Consider the following 13,253-nt stretch of genomic DNA (forward strand, 5'->3'; position numbering starts at 1 on the left):
AGCATTCTACATACTTTTGGAGTAGATTCATAATGGGAGTGCTTTGAATCGTTAAATTTATGTTGGAGAGTTTATAACATAAAAATATTAAGCCTTTTTGCTTTAGCTATCAATGTAATTAAGAAGCAAATCTTTACTCATTTTAAATTTCTTCTTTATAATTAATTGAAATTTATAAAAATAAAAGAAAAATCTTAATTTAGTTGAAGATGAACTTTAACTTTAACTATTATTTGAAAATTATGCAAAACTTTTATTTAAGAATAGTGTTCATTCATTTTCCTAAAACCTATATTATTTATATATTTAATATAATATATTTTATTATGATTTTGACTCTAATCAATTGTTTAGTACTATTGAAGTAAAGCTGTACCATATGATAGATAAATATTTGCATACTGTCCCTATTATGAAAATTCTAATTACTGGAATTACATTTTTGATTCCAACATATAATGGGTCCCTGTTGATACATCAATGTTTTAGTTTTTGGAAAAATTAGGAATTGGTTTTTGGTTTAATTATTTACCAAATTCTGAGTCTTTGAGTATGAAATTGATCTAAATATTTAGCATCTTAATCATTTGTTATTAAATAAATGAATTATCTCCTATATATTGTGGAAAACGCTGAATCTACTGAATACTCAATAATATTTTATTTAGATATAGATGCAGATTTGGAACAAATTAAATTAAAAGGAGTATTTTAGTTGTAAACTCAATCTTATGTATTTGAGTAACTATTAGATACTTCAAATCTTGAAGGCGATTGGCACTTATTATACTATTATGTTGATTAAGCATCCAAATAAATAATTATTTATCTCTTTAATTCAAGAACAAAAGTGATATTTTCTAAGTAACATATTGGTTCAATTTCATATGGGAAGAAGACTTTCTAAAGAAATTTTGGAACCTTTTAGAACATTGAAGGGTCTGAAGTTGTAAAATATAAAAATTTTCCTGGGAAGCTGGGATCTATATTCATTACATTTTTTAGTGATATATTTACTAATTTGGAATAATATAATACAGACTGTCCATTGTTTTAATTTTGTATAGAAGGACAATAGTCCCTGGTAGGTTATAATCAGGAATTCAAAAAGAATAAGATTGTATCAGGATAGACATTATCAAATGAACTACACAAAGTAGGATATGTGATACAAGGTTGGGTAAAGTTAAATAAGATTGAGTCAATTTAATAATTGGATACAGTGTTATTAAGAGTGACAACTCGATATTAATATTTTAATGATAAGTAGTATGGAGATCGTTTGATATATATCGTTTATCATCAAAACATCATTTAAGATCAGAATGGATTTACGGTGTCTCTAAATAGTTATAAATTTCCAATAATCGAGGAAACTTATTACCATGATGATCTAGATAAAATAACTATAATGGGTAAACAATATAGTGAGGCAATAATATATTGGCACTATTTTTAGTATGAGGTAGGAACCAAAACTAATAATGGATAGCCATTGTTTACGATGTACTTTGCATTTCTAAATTAGAAATAACAATGGAAATGGAATAAATAGATCAATCATTTTACAAATAGCAAATTTTATTACTTTATAGGTGGTGATGACTTTGTTTCTAATTAGTTTTCTGGATTTTTAAGTGACTGGTCATTCTCTATCTATTGTTATCCAGTAGATGTATAGTTTAAAATAAAATGTCACTTTTCATGTAAGACTTGTGATGGTATTTCATCCTCAAATTGTTTAAGTTGCAACAGTGAGAGTCATAGATTATATTCTGAAGAATAAAAACGATGTCAATGTGCATATGGATACGTTGAAGTAGCAGATAGAGAAACCTGTTAAAGTAAATTAATTTGTGATTATAAAGCTCTGGAAGAAACAATGGGGAATTTGGTAATTGATGAGTATGAGAGAAAGTGCGATAAAGTTGGATATTTCACTTGTAATGAGGATAACATTTAATGTGATTATGGTTATTTTTTGGCTGGCAATGAATGTCTTATGTGTCCGAGATTGAACTTTGAAATATTAGATGAATCTATAGAATGCGGAGATTGCGTACTTGCTCCTGAAATTTTTTCATCTGCGTTAATTTGCAGTTATGATTTTAAAGTTTTGGATAAATCAAAATAATTTATCTATCAAAAAGTAATTAGAGGAGCTTAGCAATAAGAAGTATTCAAAATAGTTTAAGATGAATTCGGGAAGAGTTAACTTAAATTAATTTAAGGAGAATATACATATGGTTGCAAGTTTGGTTATTACAGAGACTAAAATGGAAAATGTAAAAAATGTATGGAGGGATGTTCAGGATGTCTAATTGATTCTAGTTGTTAAGTCTGTTTTATTGGGTATACATTGAGAAAAGATGGTAATTGTTAAAAATGCGGATTATGTCATAATTGTATGCTTGAAAACAATAAAGAGATTTGCATGTTTGAGACTGATTGTTTAAGCAACTAATATTGGTCTGAATAATAATGTTATGATTGTGGTTAATATTGTGCAAAGTGCATATAATCAAAATGTCTTTATTGTATAAATAATCAAGGTTACTTTATCTCATTTGATAAATTAAATTGTGCAATTTGCAATATCAAAGATTGCTAATATTGTTTCTAATATTATTAATCAGATGACAAGTACTACACAACTCTAGATTATGAACCCTTCATGGAAAATATTCAATAAGAGTTAATTAAAATTGGTTGTGCCTAATGTAATTAGAATATGTACTTCAACTTTCAAACTAATTAATGCGAAGAATAGCTTAATAATGATGTTAAATGTTCTTTTGGCATCATTACTAAAGATTTTGGTAAGTCTATTTGTATTAAAAGTCTAACTCCTCTAGTGGGAATATAATAAACAGAATGTCTTACAATATCCTTTTGTGAATAATGCATTCTCAATTACATTAATACTGATGGTTTTTGCATAAAGTGTAGTGATGGATATTATTCATCTATCACAACTGGGCAATGTAAATAATGTCCTCTCACTTGCAAGACTTGTCAATAATAGAACAAAAATCATGAGGATTTTTGGAAATGGGATATTAAAGCATTTTATAAATACTTTGTAAATTCTAATGAAGACCATTATTTCGAATAATATGGTCTAAATTTTAATACCAAAAATTTTGAAATTGTATGCACTAGTTGTTTTTCTGATAGTTTTTTATATTAGAACGAGTGCTTTAAGAATTGTGGATAAGACTGCAGTAATTGTTAAATTATAAATGACTATTATTCTTCAACCACTTAACCCTAATCACCTCGATGTTTTTAATGCAATAATGCTTTATATAATAAATAGAGAAGTACAAATTAAAAGGATTTGACTGTATGTCAAGAATGCGTTGTATTTTGTAAAGCCTGTGAATCAAGAGATGTTTCATAAATAAGCTACTTAAACCCTTTTATTACAAATGACTCGAAATACACTAATTTATGTTACAGTTTTGATCAGGAGATATAACAATCCGATGAAGATATAAAGTACAATATCTAATACAAAAATGAAATTAATTTTCACCCATTCTTTAAAACACCTTATAAATGTTAGAAGTATGATAAATGCATCAAGACCTTAACCTTTACTCAATTTGTTTATTGTGATTCATCTTACATGTATTACGATTTCTTCAAAGAGGAACGTTAAAATTATCGATAATTATATAAGACATACTATTAATTTACTGTTTATGGTGTTGAATTAGAAGATTATATTTATGACTTCCTCAATGAGTAATCAATTATAGAAGTCAATTTTGTTAATTTACTCAAAATTCTCCCTAAATATCCTGGTCCGTGTTTTTAATGGGAGGCTTAATCAGTCAAGATTAAGAATCCCTTTTCTTCATAAGTATTTACTATAAAAACAGCCAGAATTAAACTCATAGGTGAAGAACTAACATTCCTGCTTACTTAATCAAATTATAATGTTATGAATTTTGATGAAGTCCATTTTTAAAATGTTGGTATATTAGCAACATCAACCTTAAGTCATCCTTCAACAAGTCTATACAATATTTATTGTAAAATTAGTATACTTAATGAATTCTTTCCAGTCACTTTTAAATTGATTGATTCCTAAATACTATGTGCTAATAGTTTTAGATTAACTTCTTACACGATAATGAGCAATAACTCTTTGAATATCTTGTTTGATAATGTTACATTCTTAGATTTAAATTTGACAGATTCTAAGTTAATAGACTTTCAGCCTTTATAAAGTACTAAAAATCCTAAATTCCATGCTCAAAATTTAGTTTTCATCAACTCTAACTTTACTAAATCAAGTATCTTTTGTTTTGAATCGTTAAAATTCAGTCCTGATTATCAAATATCAATTTCCAATGTTTATGCTTCTAATCTAACTTTTAGAGCAGGATCCTAATTTATTTATACTTCATTCTTATTGCAATATCATGTAGGATACATCACTCTTGAGAATCTTTATTTCCAAAATATCACATTGATGAATGCTTCTTAACTTTTGAATCTTATGGGTTCTGGCTCATGTTCCATCAAAAATTTAACTTTAAAAAACATTATTTTTTTAGATTCGTCCTCCTTCTTACTATCCAACATAATTAATATCGAAGACTTTTTAGCTATTAATATAATCATAAATACAGGCTACTTAATTACTAATAAAGGCACTTCATCAAAGGCAACTCAAGCTTTAAAAAATGCTGAATCTATTAGGATTAAAAATGCAAGTTTTATTGAAAACATTTACCATAATTCTTAATGTTTTATTGCTATATTTTAGAATCAAATCTCAAATAACTCACTCATAATTGAAGGTTTAACCTTAAAGAACAATCAATATTATAATATTTTAAAAGGAGTCAATTCAATTAAGTCATTGACAAATGATCAATCCTTGATCTACTTAGAGTGTTAAGTATGTATTTTGGATAAAGTGGAAATACTTAGAGGCTTAGGATATCCAGAAATTGCGATTTTTCAAAGTAAAGTTTTGAAATTTTCAAATATCATCATTTAGCAGAGTCCTCAATACATTACAAAGACATTGCATTCCTCTTATAAATGCATTGAACAATTTTTATACTTAGACATATACTTTGTTTTTTACCTAAGTTCCTTCAATCAAGTGGAATTGGATAATGTAGTTATATTTTAATCCGTTATTTTTGATAATTCATTTTTCTTATTTGCAAGTTAAAATTAATTTGATGATTAGGTAGAAAATAGCATAGTTATAAAAAATTCAAAGTTTTTTGATAACATGTTGATAGTAACATAATAAAATAAATTTACTTCAATTATATACATTAAAACAGAGCAACTAATGAATATCAACATTGTAAATACAAACTTTACTTAAAACTTCTTGAATGAATATTTCCAAGATTATTAATTATTTTCATCCTCAACTTTAGTCATCTATGCCCAATCAAGTGAAGTAATTATATCAAATTGCTTTTTTGATCAAAATATAATTTCCAATTCTACTGATTCAAATCTCTTCATTAAGGCAAATTATCTTAACATTTCAAATAGTGTCTTTACTAAATAAAATTAACTAAACCCCACTATTTTCGAGAAGTACTTATTTGTCTCCAAAACAGATACTGAAATTTCTTCCAACATTATGCTTAACTTTCAGGTGTTATCATCTGGTGGAAATGGCTACCTTTTAATAAATTCTGCGTTACTAGAGTAAATTCAAGTTGAATAGTCTTTGGCCTTAAATGGAGGAGCATTTTATATAATCACAACTCAACAAGGTTCAATAGAAATAAGCAATTCAAAATTTATAAATACTTCAACTACAATTAATGGATATTAAATATCAGTTGGAGGTTGCTTTTATATTGACTCTTCAAAAAGCAGATTCAATCTTAATATTCATGATTCAATATTCTAACTTACTTCTTCCAGAACACAGGCAGGACTTTTGTACATAGAACCTTCATTTCTGAAAAATGAAATTAATCTAGATAACTTAACCATATAGGAATCCTTCTCAATCTAAAATTCCATACTTACTTTTTCGCCAAGTAGATAAAACTCTGTGTATTCAAACTTTAAAATTTCAAACTCCCTTATAATTAATAGTGAAAATGCATTCAACTACTACATATCCTAATTATAAGATATATCTTCTTAAGATGTTAAGCCATTTCAAAGAGAAAATCCCACTATGTATGTTCAATATTGTAATTTTACAATGGTCAACTGTTCATTTATTTAATTTCACATAGCCACCATTTTGGAGATATATAATGGATATCTCATAAACTTAAATAATATAGAAATTTTGAACAGTACTTACTATCTATCTCCAATTCTAAGAATCTCCTTAAGAGAAGGTAATATTAAATATATGTTTTATAGGTTTTATGGGCAAGATATTACTTTAAGATTTTAAGTTGCAAAAACTACAACAATATCAAACCCAAATCGAAGATTGCCAGGAGGTGGAAATAGTGGCGACAAAAGATTTACTATGTTTTGATGATTTATCTGATATTGTTTAGAACCCTTTGGTCGAATTAAAAAAGTACAATTTAACCAATCAATTAATCTGCAATAAAAAATTGATTTTTGAAGAAGCCAATTATAACATGAGTTTAATTGAGATAAAAAGTATTGATAACGAACAAGAATTACTAATAGAGAATTTATTAATTTCTAATATCGAATGTTCTAACTGCTACTTTGGAGTATTCACTGTATAGGATGTGAAAGTGAATTCTATGAATTTAAGATTGAAGAATGTAAGTCTGATTAATAATACATGTGGTGTAATTGGTTGTTTATCATTTTTACAAAACTCTAATTTCAATCTTAACGAGAATCAATAAAATCGTATCCTCTAAAATTCAGTTGAAAAAATTAAAAATATTTAAAACAAACAAATCCAATTAAAAATTAGCAATAGTTTATTTATAAATAATATAGCCGATTATGGTGGGGCCTGCTTTTTTATTGATTTGAATATGTTAATCGAAAAATGCTTATTCAATAATAATCAGGCTAGAGAGACAGGAGGGGCTATATATTATTACTCAGAAGAGCAAAATCATATATTGATTCTTGATAGTTAGCTTATATAGAATAAAGCTTAAATTGGAGGTGGATTATATTAAAATGGAGAAACAATTCAAGAACTTACAAAAGGGAATGTGTACATAAAGGAAAATTTAGGGACGAAATATGCAGATAACCTTGCATCAGTGCCTATGTATCTGAGCCTTTCGTTGGATGGATTAAATTTATTAAAAAACAAGCTGCTATTTAAGAATCAAACTACATAGATTGATGAAGTTGAGGTCTAGCCCTATTATTATTTGGGTGCCGAAGAAAAAACTGATTAAATCTTAGTACCATCAGGTCTTAAAATCTATGATTACAAACATTTCGATGCTTAGAGTAATTCTTACATCGACTATAATTTCTCATTTAGACTCATTCCGTTGAATATATAATTTGAGCAAATGAAAAATCTAAATGGCACAGAATGTACCATAAACCCTTCAGTTGTGAATACAAGTAACATATAAGAGAAAATTTAGAACATCTTGGAGAATATCTCTGCTTAATCACTATCATATACTTAAGTGAAGTTTAATGATTAAACCTAAGATTACAACTTAGATAATCTGACTGTATACTTCAACCCTTTACAAGAACAATAATATTCACTTTAATTAGCTTTTATATGTAAGGCAATTAAGATTCCTGTTTTTAATAACTATTCTCCATACGAACTCAATTACACTCTAGATAATTATATATTATTATTGCATTTGCGTACTTTCAAGTGTCAATTAGGAGAATATTTAAATTCTACTTCAGGAGGTTGTGTTTAATGTGATATAACTCAAAATTAATACTCAGTTTAAGAAAACGCCTAAGCTTGTTAATTCAAAAATGAATAGAAAATGAAATCAATTAAGCCAGCAATGATTGAATTAAGATCAGGATATTGGAGAGCATATTACTACAGCAATGTCGTAGAACTCTGTTATCATTAACAATAAAATTGTTAGGGAGGATGGTTTGCTGGGAATCCTTCCTGTGGATTAGGACACATTGGAGCTTTATGTGAATAGTGTGATTTGTATAACATTCGAGGCTAAGGTTACTTCTCTATAAGCTAAGCATATGGTTGTAGTGGTTGTGAGCAAGTGGCAAAAAACATTATCAATATAGTTTTAGTTGTCTTATGGACTTTATTATCTCTATTCATTTCAGTTACTAGCACAGTTCAGATGATTGAAGAGTTTATCTTTCAGTTGAAACTTAAATCATTACGGAATTACATGATAACCCAACCAACATCGACGTCTGTTCTATTGAAAGTTTTTACTAACTATCTTTAGATTATCAGTTCAATAACTTCATTCCAACTGTCGATACCTTCTGGGATATCTTTAGTAGTTAGTGGAGTTGGCAATCCAATGGATTCCATGGCATTTTCATTGGATTGTTTTTTAGCTGACTCAATTGAAATCGTTCCAATACTATACTTTAGAATTATTTTTAGTCTCTTAACGATCGGAATATATATAATGCTCTTTTTTTCGATTTATATAATGCTTTTATTCTTAAAGAAAGGCAAGTTTTAGATAACGTTTATGACAACAACATTTATTTACATTTACATTTACTTATTCCCAAACATAGTCAGTGGATTAATCGGATTGCTGTCTTATAGAAAGATCTCTAATGAATTTTGGGTGTCAGGCAATGTATCTTATTTGTATAATACATATCAACACACTATTTGGTTAATCAGTTTTGTTATACCAAGTCTTTTCATTTTAGGGTTGTTTATACCCTTTTTATTTTGGTTCGTTGTGTACTATAATAGGAAATAGTTGAATTCGATGAAGGTAAGGAAGATGTGGGGTTATTTATACAACGAATACAAATTGGAAACGTATTACTGGGAAACCTTGAAAATCCTGTAGAAAGAAATAATCATTTTGGTCCTACTATACTATTCTGATTATGTTGCCGTAAAGGCTTCTTTAGTTTTCTTGATTCTCTATATCTACAGCCATTTAAGCACTAAGTACAAGCCTTATCAATCTGCTCCGTTGAATAAAATCGACTTCTTATCCACGTCTATCTGTTCTATTTCTATAGTCTTAGCATCTTCAATCTATACAGCATAATCTTTTGACATAATTGAGGTTGTGTTGCCATTTTATACAATCTTAGCAGTCTTAAACTTTTTGTTTGTTGCAAACATGCTATAGAAATTGGTATATGCTTATTTTGATAAAATGGAAAAAACTATCGATGAGATCAAGACAATCATTTATCTAAAGTTCCCTCATATAATCAACAAGAATAGGACTTTAAAGAGAATATTCATTAAGAATTCGCTAAGGAAGAAACTGATTAAAGACCGATTCAAGATGGTTAGACTTTATTTAATCAATTAAGCCCAATAGATAATCGAATTTAAATCGTATTTATTAGTGATTAAACTAGTTCTATGACATGTGATTTGTATATGCCTAAGTTGACAACGAGGAAGGATGAATAGACAATAATTACTGACCCATTATCAAGTTCTAATCGTAATACTGGTAGACTGTTGAGACAGAATAGATATTTTTCAAAATAGCCCAGTGTAATTAGTTTTAAGGCTGTCGTAGAGAGCAAGTAGGAATGAATGAAAAATTGAAGTATTGTTTATCGAGCATATATAAAATTCATAAATTTTAAATTTGATCTTAGATATTGAAAATGTGTCTCTCCCCCTTAAGAGTTCATATTATTACAATGGTAATTAATGTATGTATGACATTTATTAAAATTCATATAATTATTTATTAAATAATTGAACGAAGAAATTAGTATGTACTAATTTAATGTTCCTCAAATAGTGCAGCCATTATGTAAGTTTATATTTATATATTATACGCTATATAGATTTCCAAGTATATTTTTATAATACTTATTTTTATAGCCTTAATATACATTTACACCTTCACTTATTGATATGTATTATTACAAACACAATTATTTATTTATTTATATAGGCCCCAGCAAATGCCGACCATCAGCACATTCCCACCCCCACATCATGATGTTGATTGGTTTTACCTGGATGAAGATGGGAAATGGAAAATATTTGATTGGAGAAGGTGCAATCTCCTGGAGAATATGCTTCATTACTGCAATCAAGGAGAGTTCCAGATCATTTTCAAGGACATGTAGTTTATAGTTGACTATGATCACATGGTCATGCATCATTAAATTAGTTATTATAAAATTAGGAGAGAATCCTCCATAGTGTCAAGGCAAATTAAAATATAGCAAGGCAAGTGGTCCTACTACAATGGGCAGACGTGGATTCAATATGAAAAAGTGATACAAAATTAATTGGAAGACTTGATGGTCAAGGGAGAAGTAAAAATAATTAATAATTGAAGCCTCTCCTTATAATGTATGTAAATAACAAGCAATACATATTTGATTTGGATCAGAATGTTTAGGTGGAGCCCCTAGATGACAAAGGGTTGAATAAGAGAAAGATAATTACAAGACAGTGGATGAACACACATTAATTACAAGAGTTTTGTAAAATAAGAAAATAATAGGAATTAACCTATATAAGGGAGAGAAAGGCATTGGAAGAGTATATGAAATTACATCAGAATCGTAAGAAAGTAGGTGGATCTAAGAAAGCTAATAGATTGGGGGATCTGGGAATATCTCCAGATCAGGAGAAGCAGGAGAGGAAATAATAGAAATTATAGCAATTGCATTAATAGTAGTAGCAGACGAAGCCGAAGGATGAATGTTTCAAGATGATAGAGCATTAGAAATAGCCGGATCCCAAATAATTGGAGGAATGGAATTTACTGATTGAAAAGATGAAAGAAGAGAATGCTGAAAATAATGCATGAAATAGTAATTATTTTTCCTTAAAATAATAATCAAGTAGAAACATCGAATCTGACTTGTTTTCTTTTGATTCTGTTAAATCTCTTAATTAAATTCCTGGTTTCTTGAAATTGTTCTTCAATATTTTTAACATCAGTTTACAGCTTTTTAATCGAAGAACTCTTATGAAAAGTGATTCGTTAATCAGTACTCCTAGATCTAAGTTTGATATTATTTGAAATTCTTGGAGTTTCAGTTAATTTAATTAGTTTAGATAACTCTAGAAAATTAGGCAGATGGCTTTGTTTCGTAGTTATGAATGGGAACAACAGGGAATCGTAATTTCTTAAGTGCTGATTGAGTGGTCTTTTGGGTGTGCACAATTCTTTTTGAATCTCTATTTGGGGTCTTTTCTTGATTTCATTTTCCTTCACGACTTGAGAAATGCAATTGGCTGTTTATTAAATATTTTTTATCTAATATTTAGGCCTCTTAGTCAGGTTTGTAGTCAGTATTATCTCGTCATCTGTCAGTCTAAATTAATCAATTGAAAGATCAAATTATATATTAGGGTAATTCTTTTTATATTACATTATATAATAGCATTGTTTATTTTGTGAATTGGATGCGAATTTTTGGCACTTTTAGGATTTAAATTTTAGTGGCTTCAAATCAATTCAATTAATATTAATTATTATGCGCCCCACTAAATAATAGGATTATTAATTAATAACTCCTCGATCTCCAGAAAGGATTCTCAAAAAAAGACTAATAAACAATCAAATCTAGTATTTAATGAAATGGAAAGGAACTGATTAAACCACTTGGGAATATGAACAAAATGTTCGACGCTCAATTTTAGAAGAATTCCTTTAGAATTAATAATCATATTAAGAGCAAAAATAAAAAAATCTTAAAAATGTAGCACAACAATTACCTGTCATGTAGTAAGTCTAATAAAGTCTCAAACATCCCAGTTATTCTGAAGAACTTCTCTTAAACAAATAAAAGGAAATGGCTTAAAAATTTTGTAGTTCCTACCCTCAAAAATGCGATGAAATAGACAGTGTACATTTGATGTTAACAAATGAGGACTGCGTCTTTGAAGTCAAATGGAAACCCAGAGCAGATGGAGTAGTCCCTATTTCAGATTTCTACTAATACGATCAATTCAAATTGGCTGCTCCATTGCTCTTTATGAACTTTTTAGAGAATTGTATAGTAGGTCATGAAAATAACGCAGATATCAAATTCTATGCTCCTGGAAAAGATAATGTAGAAAGAGCATAATTGATTAAGTAGATCCTGCTTCGCAATCCCAAATATACTGATACTAACAAACAGCCTAGCTATGTTCATGCTGAAGAATAAAAATAACAGGATCCTCCTATTCAATAAAATAAAAATGCCATCATCAACTTTACTCAGTCTGATAGCAAAAAAACTATTTTAAATCAACCCACTGCATTATCAGATAAAAATCAATGCGAATAATAAGAGAGCGAAATGAAGAATCATATCATACTATAGGAATCTTAGGAAGTCTAACAACAGTTAGATTCTACTTCATAATAGGAACCTCAATAACAATAGTCTAATGATGAGAGAGAACCTGGAGAAATGGTGGATCCTGAAGAAAATCAATTAATTGATGAACAATTAGATTAGAGATCAATTTCTTTGGAACCTTAAAAATGAATTATGAATTAATACAATATATTAAATATTAAGATTAATATTCTATAAACAAATGGATAAAAAGATATTAGAAAACATTGAATAACAATTAAAAAGACTGCTTGAACAACTTAAAGATCTGGAGGAATATAAAAATGAATTGGATCCTGAAGAATATAAGTATGCTCCATCGTATACATTATAGACAAATGAAAAATGACACATTATAGGAGTTAGAGATTTTCCAAACCAAATTATAAGAAATAGAATAGGGCGATCTAACATTGAAGAATGCACTATAACAATAATAAGAAGAATTACGAGCAGCAATCAAGAATTCTTTTAACTCTGAAGAAATCAAACATCTCATGTCATCATCATAAGGCACTTCAATAAGAGAAAAGATAAAGAAATTAGATTAAGACTATACACTTTAAAGAATAAATTAAGCTTAATATGTGAAAGAAACTCTGAATTGCTTGAATTAATTGCAAGATATTGGAATACCTGTAAATTATAAATTAATTACTTTAGTTTACTCAATAAGAAATTAATTTTATCAACTCTAACACAGGAAAAGATAACTTTGTAATTAAATAAGATAATGTCTAAGGAAAAACATTGCTTAAATCAGCAGAATAATAATTGGCTGCTAATAACATGAAATGATATGTCATATTAAAATAACATAA

The 13,253-nt window shown here is 28.1% G+C and overlaps 5 protein-coding genes across 5 annotated transcripts; 4 read left to right on the forward strand and 1 right to left on the reverse strand. All coding sequences in view use genetic code 6, as the record gives it.

The window, feature by feature from the left end:
- Window positions 1-601: 601 nt before the first annotated feature.
- Window positions 602-9,491, forward strand: PTMB.216 (hypothetical protein). Its single annotated transcript, XM_001347004.1, has 2 exons — window positions 602-6,347; window positions 6,373-9,491. The coding sequence occupies 2 exons, from the start codon at window positions 602-604 to the stop codon at window positions 9,489-9,491; spliced, it is 8,865 nt and encodes a 2,954-aa protein (XP_001347040.1).
- Window positions 9,492-10,047: 556 nt separating this feature from the next.
- Window positions 10,048-10,907, forward strand: PTMB.217 (hypothetical protein). The annotated part of the gene is made up of 2 exons (XM_001347005.1): window positions 10,048-10,407; window positions 10,431-10,907. The coding sequence occupies 2 exons, from the start codon at window positions 10,048-10,050 to the stop codon at window positions 10,905-10,907; spliced, it is 837 nt and encodes a 278-aa protein (XP_001347041.1).
- Window positions 10,908-10,937: 30 nt separating this feature from the next.
- PTMB.218c (hypothetical protein) lies at window positions 10,938-11,477 on the reverse strand. Its single annotated transcript, XM_001347006.1, has 1 exon — window positions 10,938-11,477. The coding sequence occupies one exon, from the start codon at window positions 11,475-11,477 to the stop codon at window positions 10,938-10,940; it is 540 nt and encodes a 179-aa protein (XP_001347042.1).
- A 103-nt stretch (window positions 11,478-11,580) lies between these two features.
- On the forward strand, window positions 11,581-12,582 carry PTMB.219 (hypothetical protein). The annotated part of the gene is made up of 1 exon (XM_001347007.1): window positions 11,581-12,582. The coding sequence occupies one exon, from the start codon at window positions 11,581-11,583 to the stop codon at window positions 12,580-12,582; it is 1,002 nt and encodes a 333-aa protein (XP_001347043.1).
- A 52-nt stretch (window positions 12,583-12,634) lies between these two features.
- PTMB.219b (hypothetical protein) lies at window positions 12,635-13,230 on the forward strand. The annotated part of the gene is made up of 3 exons (XM_001347008.1): window positions 12,635-12,741; window positions 12,767-13,070; window positions 13,096-13,230. 3 exons carry the CDS (start codon window positions 12,635-12,637, stop codon window positions 13,228-13,230), a joined length of 546 nt encoding a protein of 181 aa, XP_001347044.1.
- The last annotated feature ends 23 nt before the right edge of the window (window positions 13,231-13,253 follow it).

This window comes from Paramecium tetraurelia (genome assembly GCF_000141845.1).
Source record: "Paramecium tetraurelia macronuclear, complete genome".
Lineage (NCBI taxonomy): Eukaryota > Ciliophora > Oligohymenophorea > Peniculida > Parameciidae > Paramecium > Paramecium tetraurelia.